Source organism: Falco cherrug, chromosome 2 (assembly GCF_023634085.1).
Source record: "Falco cherrug isolate bFalChe1 chromosome 2, bFalChe1.pri, whole genome shotgun sequence".
Lineage (NCBI taxonomy): Eukaryota > Metazoa > Chordata > Aves > Falconiformes > Falconidae > Falco > Falco cherrug.
In genome coordinates, this window is record NC_073698.1 from 4,156,016 (window position 1) to 4,169,638 (window position 13,623).

At 37.2% G+C, this 13,623-nt stretch overlaps 1 protein-coding gene across 2 annotated transcripts in view; it reads left to right on the forward strand.

Annotated features, from left to right (window-relative positions):
• ACER3 (alkaline ceramidase 3) overlaps positions 1-13,623 on the forward strand; it is a 59,509-nt gene that overhangs the window by 13,474 nt on the left and 32,412 nt on the right. For both annotated transcript variants that reach the window (XM_005440954.3, XM_027807769.2), the window contains one exon: positions 6,984-7,094. In XM_005440954.3, the coding sequence (XP_005441011.1) occupies positions 6,984-7,094 (111 nt within the window). The remainder of the gene's footprint in view (positions 1-6,983; positions 7,095-13,623) is intronic.

Sequence of the window (13,623 nt, forward strand, 5' to 3'; positions counted from 1 at the left end):
CTTTTCTGATGCAGTACTCCTGGTTGCTGCATTTGACCCCTCCTTCTCATTTGTCCCTTACAGTTTTTCTCATTAATAGTATGCCAACATCTATGTAGAGCTAGATTAATGCAGCATTTCTTTGTTATGTACTCACTTTATCATATTTTTCTACGGTGTTTTATCTACCCTTAATTTTATTATTTCTATGAACTATGTGAACTTGCTCTTCAGATTTCTGATTTTCTTTTAAATACCTAGGGAGAACTAGTAGTCCCACTAATAACCCATTAGTTTGAAGTGTTATTTATCCTGACTGCTTTTTATAGTTCTTCAGGAAGCTTTCATACATAGTTTGTACAGTTCAGTAATTGCTTCACCTTTTTTTTTCTTCAGTGTTTTTCCCATTTTGTCTTTAGAAATGTGGTGTTTAATACAAGTTGCAGCTGAATTGCTGAAGTTGCAACTTCAGTTAATGTCCATGTAAACAAAATCAAGGCTTACTTAGTATTTGGAAAGGAGAATTACACGAGGTAAGAAATTGATTTTGTAGCATAAAAATAAACACTCTAAACACCCAGCACCCCCACTTCTTTTGTTTTTCAGTCTTCATTGTTCCTCTGCTCCAGCCTGGAGTAACACTGTGTTGTGTTTCACTGAGTAACAGGAAGTTTATATTGATCCTTCATGCACATTACTAAGTAGGAAGTTTAGTAATTACATATTGGCAAAATTCCTGTGGGGATGACTCTGTTTTCTCCCCTTGAGGTCCTTCTGAAATATCAAATGGAGACAGGAGTTTTCATTTTCTGACACTCTGAAGTGCAGTTATTGTAAACTTTGAAGTAGAAGATATTAAAAATGGCTGGTGGAAGTGAAAATGTAATTGCTACACAGCCCTCCTGGTGATAAGCCATAAGTGAAAACGGCACAAGATTGAAGTTAGTGGCCAAACCAGCCAATTCTGTGCAGTTGGGTCTTCTAAAAAATCATGAAATGCCTGCACTTTGAAGCATCAGTGATACAAACCTCCTCTGGGCTCTGACTGAGTTATTATTGACTGATAATATATAGCATATACTGTATGGAAACTTGCTGGATTTAATTCAAATTAATTCCTCTGTTCACACTTTCAATGCTGTGATAGGTGAGCTTTGAAGTACTTGTATCTTAGCAAGGACTCTCATATTAGATTTTAACGAGTTTCTTATTCTTATAAGGAAATACTTTAGATTCCTCCTCAGTCTTTAAGCTGTGAGGCTACCTACTTCTCCAGTTCAAGTCTAATCTCCAAACACCTTTTCGTCTTTAATTGTTTCTCCTTACCTTGGGGTGCTGGGCCACAGGACTATCCTTTTTACACCTTTCACTGTTATTCTGTGTATTCATTTTTGGTTTCATATCCCCAGAGATCCTTTCAAGAGAAACATCTTTCGTTAACAGAGAGGGCTCCTAATGGTAGATGGTTATGTTCTCAAATGTGCCTGAAGTGCGTTGCTTTGCAATTTCTTTACATTGGGTAAACTCTAATAATGAGCTGTAGTTTGCACCAGAGCTGTTTGAGATGATTCCAGAAACAAAAGCCATGACACGAAATTCCTTATATCTGAAAGCAGCTAGAAGGATGATTCAAGTTCTGCATGATGACATCTGATAGGCTTTATTTTTTATAATTATTTTTATTTTCTTCATGCAGTGATGGACAAAGAAAAAGCTACATGATCCAGGAAGTGCACCGTAATTGACTGTACAGAGTGCCACGACATCCAGACAACACAATGGATGTTTTCAGCCTCAAAATCTCGTTTTCTTGCTTGTTTTATTCAAAGGGACATTCTGACTTTATTGCAACTGGGTTATCTGGTTTAGAAAACAGAAGCCAATTTCTTTTCTCCTGTTTCACAGTTCGGTGCAGTTGTCCTTAAGGGGAGGCTGTGGAGGCTTGTAATGAATATTATGGTTTTTAGTCCTGGTTTTAAATAAACTTCTTACATATAGTCAACCTTTTTAACTGCAAAATTTTTTTTTTCTCTCTCTCAGGGTAGCATCTGTTTCTGTTGGTTTTGAATCTTTTAGAAATCACAGCAGAGTGAGAAATCTATTTGTTTGATAGAGAGAAAGAGAATTTTAACTTTTGAAAAGATCTGTGCACCTGGTAGATCTTGCAGTCATTCTGTGTACAAACACGAGAAGAATGAATAAGAAATCTCTTAACACTGTGTAAATCACATTGATCATCTTGTCAAAAGCTGAAGATGATAATTTTGCTTCTTTTTTTATAATAACACTTTTTCTCCCTCACTGAAAACATCACCTATATTCTAACTCCTGGTGTTGTGTTCCTGATGTTTTTTCATCCTGCTTATTATATCTTTATGACCATGTTCTGTTACAACTGAACTTATATACAACTTATTTTATCCTTTTGATTCCTCATCCAAATGTATTGTAGAAATGACTTTCCTAATGTAGAATTAACTATACATTTGGGGAAATTGAGACTTTATGAAGGTATGGTCCTACAAATTTGTGTATGCTCTAACTGTACCAAGCTGCCTGTATAACAGTAAGCAGTATACTGTGCCTGTGTTTGCTGGCAAATACCATTTTCTCTTCGGATTTATGTTGAGTGTCTTCGAGGTGGTCAGTCTTTGTGCATTTATAATAATATGCATTTTTTTTTTAGCACCTGAAGATAACTCTGAATGTACATGCAGCATAAAAAAGACTTGTCAGGTTTTGCTGTTGTTTTCATAGAACAGGGTTGCAGATGTGATTTAACACTCCTACAGCTGTCCTGCCCGTAGACAGAGCCCTGTGGAAATTGTTTTGCATAAATCTGGTTTTGTTCTGCTGCCGTATAGCATTCTCTAAATGAATAAAGCAGTATTTTGAAACAGTGGCTTGGAGTAAAACAGCCTTGAAAGACTTTTGTGAACAATTTTAAGGCCAGTTACACATCTGTATTTATCGTGATTAGGCATTGATTTAGCACTTTACCTAGTGCCATGTATAATCTTTGTGGACAGTGTGTTTTACTAATGTGATGGGCCACCACACCGTGTACTCTGGCTTTTGAGCTTGTTGAGCTTTCCTCTGAAAGCAGGAGGTTCATCATGCTACCCATTTCTGTTGGGGAGCAGTTGTAAATATTTCCTCTTCAGTGGGAAACTTTCCTCTTCATTATATCCTGCATTTGTCTTGGGCTAGTTTATATCTATTTATTCTTTTGTCCATATTATCCGTTAGTTCAGGTAGCTCCTTTCCAACCTTGGCATTTATCCATGTGTTTACAGAGTGCAGTTTTATTCCATCCAGCCATTCTTCTGTTAGGCTAGGTGACCTAAGCAATTGTTGTCCCTTCTGATGTTATAAGCTCCCATTCGTCACTCCCATCTGAGTGATGCTTCTTGGTGCCTGATGTGTTTTCTCTTTTTCTTTTATCAATAACTAGAGAATGGTGTATTCTACTATTGGCTTGCTTGAAGGCATTAGTATTTTCCCTGCCTCTACTGAAAGTAAATTTAGGGGGTTGGGTGCCTACAGTGATGTCTTATGATCAGTCATCATGCAGTCTTTATTCACTTTTCTGCCTCTTCAGATAGATTAATCCTACATTTTGAATAAGGAGTCATATTCACATTGAAAGACGTGTTCTTGGCCATCATATTTAATCCTGTTCCTGTCATTTCAGCCCACAAGTTCTTTCCTTTCTTCTTCTGATAACCTAGTCTTCCTTTCTGTTGACAGACTTGCTGAAGATAAAATGCTGAGAAGCAGTCTTGGGTCAATAAAGAAAAAATAGGTCACTCCCTGGACCAGTATTCAAGGAATCCAGTACTGAAATAGAAGAATGCTGTACAGAGTTTAAGCCCAGGTCCATCCACATGCATGCATCTAAATCCTGATGTACTGTATTTCTTACAGGCATTAATCAAGAATCTCTTCTTTAAATATTTTGCATACCTTCTGCCTCCTGCCTTAGTTACAAATTCTCCAATCTCTGGTCTTCCCAAGGAGGTCTGCTGCATGAATTTTTTTTCCTTTATTTTTAAAAAGGAGAATATGTTGAAGAAGATTATGTTTCTTGACAGTTTAACTTTTTTCTCATTTTCAACTTTCATATTGCTTTCCTTCAAAACTGGTTTCACTTCCTTATTTGTTAATTAACTTTAGAGTTATGGGTCTGTAGTTGTTACCTTTTTCTTCTTTCTTGGTATTGTTTGCTAATCTCCGTGCATATCCTACTGCCATCTTTTGATGGAATTGGGAAAAAACCCTTTTAATGAATTTATAAGCTATTCTATGTGAGGATAATCCTGTAAAGACTAGTTAGACTTTTTTGAAAGATGTGCTCCTAGTGACCTTGAATTCGAAAGCAGCCTTGTAGTTTTTGTTCTCGAAAGAAGTAATTTTTCTAGCAGCACGCCAGAGGACTTCATTGTTTCCCTGCCCACATTTCCCTTTTTGAAAAATTTGCACAACTTTCAATGAATATGTTTTGCAAATAGGCTTGCCTAATCTGTGCTCTAAATGTTCTGAATAATGTGGATCAAAAAGTGCAGAGAAGGAGTGGCAGGAATTTACAGCTAGATTAGGTCTACGGTATTTCCTCTCTCAGCAAGACGGTCCTAGATTAAATGCTCATACATTTTCAATGATTTAACATAATTATAGCTTTACAGGAACTGTTGAAACCTTGCTTTCCTACAGAAGAATCTCTTTTCTGCATTCTTACATACATCTGAAGTTTGTTATCCTGCTGCCACTCTCTTCCAAAGTCACGTGCCTTCCTCATTGCGGATAAACATCATGATATTTCTTTTGTTCAGCATTTTCATATTTGAATTTTTGCCAGGATTTTGGCGGTTTCATAACAAAGTGACCTTGAGCAGTGATGTTTCTATAATGTCTAATAACCTGTCTTGAAAATGGGCATAGTTGAGAACCGCCTTAGAATGCCGAAGATTTTTTTATCCAGACTACATAGCCTTTACTCTACTTTTCAAGGCGGGATGACATCTTTGCATGATTTATGGGTGGACGTGGTAATGGTCAGTTTGCTGCACAATACTGAGTCTTAGTGAATTTCTTCCAAACGTGGTCTCCACTGAAAGTGAATCCCTGCCCATTGCAGCACTGTGGGACTATGGTAAAAGGTTAATGATTCCCCAGAGAATTTAAGCATGAAAAAGGCCTTTTATATTGGTATAACTTGTATGTCTTTGCAGAGGTGTTTTGATTTCAGCTGGGCTTCTTTTACGTGGAAGAACTTACTGCAGAGCTGACTAGAAGAGTAAGATCTCTGGCACATCTCTGTTTTGTTTGTAACTTGGTGAATTCATGGTTGTGCGGGAGGTGATGTTAAATCGATAAGGAGGTGATTTAAAGGTCTGATAAACATCAGATGTGATTTTATCTGGTCAGGAAGACTCAAACTGAGATTTGAATCTACTTTGTGAGAATTTAGAAGAACTAACTTGGTAAAGTAAACTAGGTACACTGCTGCTTCATGTGGTCTCAAATAACCTTTTTTCTATTTGGATTTGAAATTTCTGTAAACCTCTAAAGTATGGAATTTTGTATCCAGAGGTGCTGTAATAATTTGCAGTTGCATGATCATAGTTTGGTAGTTTTCACTTTTCTTTGGAATGGTTGTTGGGAAGTAGGACTCCTGAAAAGATAGGTGCTCGAATTAGGGGAGTGATTTAGGTGTGGCCTGCTCATTCTTGTTTTAGAAGGTGAAACTCTTTCTGAGATTTCCTGCTGAATAAAAAAAGCCAGAAATAGAGGGGGGGTTCCCTCTCCATAGCCTCATACATTGTTCTTTTCATTGAGATATTTGGAAATTAGAGTTTCAATGTTATATATGTTTAACTGATGGCATGTGAAAGCATGCAATGTTCTGCGTTTTTTAGTAATTCGCTCTTTTTCCCAAATTGTATGTTATTTTATTCCCATTACATAACCTTTATTTTCAAAATTATGATTTGTGGTTAGGCTAAAAAGCTAAATCTGCATCCCTTCTGCTGAGAAAGGTACCATTTCCTTGTGCTTCACTTAAACTTCTCAGTATTTCGTTGTACTTTTGCATAGGCCAGGACAGTTTGAAAAAACATCTAAATCGGACTGGGAAAGAGAAAACAAAAAGGTTCCTTCATCTTCCCCAGTGCAGGAAGAGTCGATATGAGCCCTGATAAGAGAGCTGGGCTCCTGGCTTGTTCTTGCTTTCTCTGCCATGTGTCATTTCTTTGTATTGCATCCCAGGAGGGATGGAGAGCAGTGGTGTCTTGCTGAAGTTCAAGCTGTTGATAAGCTTTGACAGTTGCCTATCATGCCGATCAGTAGTGGCTTCTGACTTCTTGCTGTTCCTTACCATACCCTCTTACAGTCTTTGGTCTTACATTATGATCTGATAGGTAAGTATCCTGTCTGGCGTGTTCTGTGTGCACACAGCGACTAGCACACTGATAGTAAACATTGAACTGGTTTCACTTGGGAACGAGTCACTTGGTGACCTTAAAGTATCTGAAGGGAGTGTGAAGGAGAGAGTTCCAAGAATAGATTTAAGAAAAGAAAAAAACCCCAAACAAACAGCTCTCTTAAAATACCAGGCTTGACCTGTTTGTGGCTTATATCTCCTTAAGGAACTGGGTTTTAGTTCATAAGCTGTGCAGTCAAGGTAACCATGTCTTTCTCCTCCTGCCAAGAAAGTAAGCACCATCTAAGTCAAACTTTTTAGTTAAATTATCATTTAATTTCTATCCATACAAGTGGAAAAAAAGACAAAAGAGTTAAAATGTTCCTAGTCTTCAAGTAGTTAACTGAATTGTACTAAAATTTAATTTTGTGTTTTGGGTGAAACCAGAAGACAACTTCCATAAAGGTGTAACTTTCCATAGGAAAACTATTGAACCTGTCTTTAATGAGTGAATGTAGCTCTATTTATTTAAAGTGCATAATACCCAATTCTAAAATATCTGCTTTTGGTTTCTGTCCTACAGGGAACACAGTGAGTAACCTGATTTTCATTCTACCTCCAATCTATGGTGCGATTCAGACCTATAAAGATGGCCTTGAAAAACGGTATTTAGCTGCATATTTGTGTCTTACAGGTATGTGTAAAACTTAATTTGCTTTTTCATTATAAAGAGAGCTCAGATATGCAATGAACAATATGAAAATATTAGTAAACCAAGTAGTTAGCTTACTGTGTCCTTTTATGATGATTTACAGAAAATTTCTTGTGTGTCCTACTTCCAAACAGTTTCACACTATTAATATTTTTGTGGCATTTGTATGGAACAGTAATACAGGAAATAGCAAAGATCTTGAAGGAACTGGAAAATCATTCCTTCATGAGTTTGATTTGTTTTCCGTTCCTCTTTGGCATATATCGCCCAACAACCTAACTGCCTTTGTATCTGGGAAGTTTTGCAAGGATGGAAGAACAATGGGACATCCATGCATAGGTGACCTTAAGGGCATTCTGTTTTTTTCTAAAATAACAAAATCCAGAATAGAACCAACTTCTTTTAAAACATTAATTGTGTAACTAGAAGTTGCCTAGAAGGAGCCTCAAGAAAGTTGGAGAGGGACTTTTTACAAGGGCCTGTAGTGATAGCACAAGGGGGAATGGTTTTCAACTGAAAGAGGGCAGATTTAGATTTAAATTAGATATAAGAAAGAAATTCTTTACCATGAGGGCGGCAAGGCACTGGCCCAGGCTGCCCAGAGCAGCTGTGGGTGCCCCATCCCTGGCAGGGCTCAAGGCCAGGCTGGACGGGGCTGGGAGCAGCCTGGGCTGGGGGGAGGGGGCCCTGGCCCTGGCGGCGGGGTGGGACTGGGTGGTCTTGAAGGTCCCTTCCAGCCCAGAGCATGCTGTGATCCTATGATTCGGTAAGTCATGTTCCTTTTGAGAAAATGTTTGAAGATGGTTCAAATTTGCAGTTGGGTCTCAAAGTAGATTTCACAGAACTTCTGTTTCACATGATTCCTCTGTTTGCTGTAGCTCCTATCAGTGTGGAGGCTATCTTTCTCATTCTTCTTAGTAGTAAGAGATCGGTTTATTGTAAATGTTACTATTAAGTTTGGCATACTTATGTATTTAGAGAAATACTGTTGAAAACCACATATCCGTATGCTAAATATACTCTTGATGCCAATTAAACTGCAATATATACTAGGTACAACTTCATGGTTTTTCAGTTATGTTGGATTTGCTGATATGTGCGGAAGATAAGCAGCAACAATGTACAGCTTTGGGTGTTTTCTGAACACTTTCCAAATAGCCACTTGTAGACTTTGTATGGTTTTGAGTAATTATTCATTTTTGTCTCAGTGTAAAACAGTTTGGCAGAAGAAATTCTTGAAGGTCAGGGTTTACTTTTAAAAAAGACAGGGAAAGAAATGGTGTGGAAGAGTTTGCTGAAATTAACTCTTTGCATGTTCTTGAATTTAAGTATCCTATACTGCCATTCTTTCTAAAAAAAAAAAAAAAAAAGGAAGGTAAAACTCTGTTTGAGACTCAGTGTTCACCATAACTTGTGACTACCTCTGTCAGTGACGCTTCACTATGATCAAAGTATACCACTACCTAACCAGAACGTCAGGCAGCTACGCTGCAACTGCCCTGCGTGGGGATTTCTCATATACCCTTTAATGTTGTTTTTTGTTTGTTTTTTTTTTTTTTTTAATTATCTGTCTTTGATTGTGATAAATGCTATGGACTTCAGTTTTGTACTGTTCTTGGTGTTCATGAAGGGGAGCTCCGCCTGCCTATTTGACAGCAGTGCTGGAGGACAGCCCTGAGTTCTGTCTGGGCTCTGCTCATCTGTGACAGGGCTGCCTTTGACTCCTGTCTGAAGTGATAAATGTTTGTGTGGCTTGATTTTTTATCTTGTATGTTGGAACCTAATATTAAATTCCAAAAATGTTTCTCTTCTGCTTCAGTATTGGTAACACTGGACTTTTACAGCAGTTGAAAGATGTAAAGTAATATAGAAGGTTTTGTAGTTTCTCAGTGAAAAACGGGAACAGGATGGTTTGGAATCAGTAATCGCTTAACATTTGTTCTACTACAGAATAAAAGCAGCAAATGAGAAGATAAACAAATTTAAATACAGTTGAAATGTGCCAGGAACATTGGCATTTTTTCTGTTCATGTGACTGAATCAGAAGCATACTGAAACAGAGTAAGAGTACAGAAATTTATTTTTGTAAGAAGGTACCAGAGAGAATTCTTTCTGTTATTATAATCTTAGTTAATAACAGATTTCACTATACTTACTTAATTTGTAACAAACAAGTGTAGACTTAATCTGTAAAGGGATAGTGAATTTAACACAAACTTCTGATTTTGCTTCAGGCACCATGCATCATCATGCTCACTCATATTTTGAAAAGTACAAAGCTGGTAGAATGTCTTATTGCACTGATGGTTTTTGTGAAGTACATCTTCCTTAGAAACATCGTGATCCTGAAGTTGTCATGAGAAGGGTATCTAAAGATAGTTTACAACCACATCATTAAAGACCATAAAGCAGAGCTTCTAACTAGCTAACTAGTTAGTAGTGTCTAAAGGTTGTTTTGTTAAAGTAGAAATTCTTTAACAATTCTGCTATGAAGATGGGAGTGGAAGGGACAGCTGTCAAAGCAGACATTAAAATTAAATCTGTTAGCATTTGAAAACATAAGTAGTGTTGTTTCTAGATGTTATTTTGATCCAAATCAGCTGTTTCTTTTGGATGCTTCCAGACGTTTAGCTGATTGTCAGTTCCTTTGTGTTTTACCACGCCATGTTCAGTGCTTCACTTTATACCCCACAATTTCTTTTGTTGATATTTGTTTCCTCTTTGAACCAAATGCATTTTCAATTAGGGAAGGTCTGTTCATTTCACATACATGCTATGATTCTTGTACTTGGCAGGACAAGAAGGGGGATTTCTAAATAACTGTTCGAATAAGTTCTTGTTCGTACTGATGCCAACTGAGTTGCACTTTTCAGCAAGTTCTTTGAGATATAGCACGCTGTTCTCAGCCCTTATTTCTGCTGCCTTCCAGCTCAAAGAGTGTGTTATCAGTGAACTCAATAGGAACTGGATGCGATTTTTAAGCTTTAGAGAACTATTTAATCAACCTATAAATTATGAAGAATAATCTTAAGCAATTATTTTAGCATGTTGCATCTCATGAAGTAGGTGGAACAAATTGTCAGGCTGTCACTACCTCGAAGGATAAGCAGTTGTTTTTGAATGGTTCCTTATGATGCTGTGGTAATTTATCATGTTCTGCCATCTGTCATTTCCTTATGGTTTGTATTCTAGAATGATCTTTATTTAAAAAAAAAATAAAGGTAACGATATAATTTTTAAAGGTGTGTAAATTTTTTTTGGCTCTAAGAAGATAAGAAAAAGCAGTCAATGGAGTTATATACTTCATTAGATGCTTTACTTGAAATTTGGAAGGACTGTTCTGTTTTGCATTTCTTTGGTCTGTTTAATAAGACTTAGTCATTCCAGCTGTGCCAAAATGGAGGAAAAAAGGGTGCAAAAAGTTTTCTGTGTTAGACACAGGAACTCGTAAGCAACTCACTAAACTTAATTTCCAATGAAATGCTGTATCTCTGAAAATAGTTGTTAGCAGCCCTTCAGAGTTAATTCCCTTATTCTTACCTAACAGCTGTAGAGAAGGTGCTTAGGCCATCAGCGTTAGTAAATCAAATATCCTCAGGAACATTCCTGAGTGCTGAAGCCAGGTAGTGTGGAACAGCCCATGTCTGTTTGTCTTACCCTCCAGAACGAGGTGAGTGCGTACAAATTCCCTTCTGGGCACGAGCCCTGGGCTCTTTGGGCTGCTGGGCTGTGCCTGGGAGCTACTCAGGGAAAGTGCTAGTTGTAACAGGCCAGATTCACACTGCAGACTGTTCTAACAATTAACTAGCACAGAGGATTGCATTATAGTACCTGGTAGCAGTCCCGGCCGTGCTGGAATTTACTTCTAGAGCTGTACCCTTGGAGTAACCAAGGTGTCTCCTGTCTCTTACGCTGTGGAGGGAAACCATTACTAAGCAAAATAATTGAATACAAATTGTTCACTTAATTCTGCTTTTTCATCTTGTTTCATTCTTTGACTGTTTATGTCTATTGTTGTTTATCCTTAGTTCAGTTCTACCATTGTAAGAAACCATAGGTGGAATTCAGTTCCAGATTCAAACACCTAAACATGTGTCTACCTGTGCAGAGAGGTCTGGGAGACAGTGAAGTCTGGAGAACCATTTGGCTCATCCTAAAATATCCTCTTATATTTGGCCAGCTGAATTACTCTTTATAATGTCATTCTCTTTAGTGGAAGCTTTGACACCTAGGTCATGTGTAGATACCTAAATAAAGGTTTTTGTATCTAGAGCATTCTTCCTTCAGAATGTTTTCATATGGTGCCTGTAGAGTTTAAATCCAAACCATGTCTATGAAGTCCTAATAAACTGCTTTTTCTGTAAAGGCTTTAGGCTTATAATAAAAAATTTGGATGTTGGTGGGTAGTCTTATGTCGAAATGAATTATCACAGATTATTTGATACTTCTGATTCTTCCTACAACTATTTAAAAATTCTTAGGGAACTTGTGTGTTCCTGTAGGGTTCAGATCCAGAGATTTTATATGGTTCATATATGGAGCTGCATCTTGTGTATAATGTCACATTATTTCTAGCATGGATCGACGTCTTTGATGGTGTTGAAGCATAGTGAAATAATTGTGTATGAAGTAAAGTTTGCAGATACATTGCTTTTTACATCCTCACTAATACAACTTTTTTATCATCTGGCAGTGATTGCACATTGTATTTGCTGCAGGGCAAAAAAAGACAATATTGTTTACATATAGTAGCTAACTTGACTTTGCTTTTCCAGTCTCCTTAAGTGCTATTCTGATCTCATCATATTGTGACTTAATGTGTATTGCATGCTTAATACATAATTTATATATATACCCTGTAACTAGAGAGATTCATTGATGTAAAAATGCTGAGTGATTTGTATCTATGAAAAGTGAGTTACAGTAGTTGGAGAGGAAATGGTATTGCTTCAGATGATGTTAAAACTTCCCAACCAATATGCAGCTTTTAGTGAGTTAAGCTCCTTTGCAAAAGGAAACACCTAAAATGAAAACTAACCCCTGCTTACAAAATAAGGAGCAAATCTGCTGCTGTGTTTGTCAATGGCTTTATGGGGAAATTGATTGGTGTAATTGTAGTGATCATGCTCACTCATATTTTGACAAGTACAAAGCTGGTAGAATGTCTTACTGCACTGATGGTTTTTGTGAAGTACATCTTCCTTAGAAACATCTTGATCCTGAAGTCGTCATGAGAAGGGTATCTAAAGATAGTTGCATTCCTGTACAACCGCAGGTAGAAGCTACTTGTGAAGACATTTGAGCTAAGTATTAAATCACTATTTACTGGAGACAAAAATATACATCCAGCCCCTTGTAAGTTTAGAAGTTAGACTTTTAAGTGCGACAAAAAGGTAGCATCCTCCGGGCATAGCAGATTTCCTAGATTTGATAGATAAGATTTTCTAGTCCTTGGCATGTGATAGGTGTTTCCTCTTTTTACTTCACAGTGTTTTCAGCACTGAACACTAACCACCTTGCATTAAGCTACTCTCACTAGCACAGCTCTTGGCCCAGTGAGTGCAGTATTGGAATTAATTTCCTTCTGCTGAAGTTTACCAGTTATATAGTGATGTTAGTGAAGCAGAGTATGACATATGCTTTAGCTGCTGTGGTTCAGTTCATCTCTTAATGCAGTTTCCTCCTTCTTTCTGTTTAAACAGATTAATGAAGCTTTTTGTGCAGTTCTGTGTTAAGATAGAATATATGCCAAATGAGAAACTTGGTTCTTAGCTCATTTGATGTCTAGATGTAAAACATTTTTAAGTTATTCCTCTGCAGTGTAAAACGTGTTTTTAAGTTACACCTCTGCAGTAAGCAGCTATAAATGGGATACGTAAAGAATCATGTTTCATTCCTTAGTCTTCATTTAATCAATCTTTTCAAAATGCTGCTATTGTATGTAGTTACCACGATAGTGTTTGAGGAAATGTCTGTGCAATCTTGAGAGGGAGAGCGTCATCTGATGAATAATCTAGTCATAAAATTTCTAGTCATATAACATTCTGGGTTATCTGCTGAATGCACTTAAATACCAGACTTGACAGTGCTCATGAGCTCTGTCAAGACTGCAGCAAGCAGTATTACAGCCATTTCCAGTAGAGATTTTTATTTTGGGAAAGACCACCTGACGAGTTCCTGTAAGCTTCTCTTTTTCAGATAACTATTGTATTGCTACAAAATATAGCAAAAGTATCTTTCTCCAATGCATAGTAAAATTTCATAATCAAAGAAACTTCCAAGTGTGATCATTACACAGAAGCATGAAGGGGTTTTATTATTTTAGGAAATTAATTGTAGTCACAGGATTTATGGCCTGAAACACTAATATCTGCAGCATTCTTGATTTCTGCAAAGACTGGAGAGGAAAAATAATCTAGAAATAACTTCTGATCATATAGGAGGAAGTGGAGGAGTTCGTAGCTGATTGTTGAGATTTATTAACCCCAGTAACATTAACCAAAAAAACCCC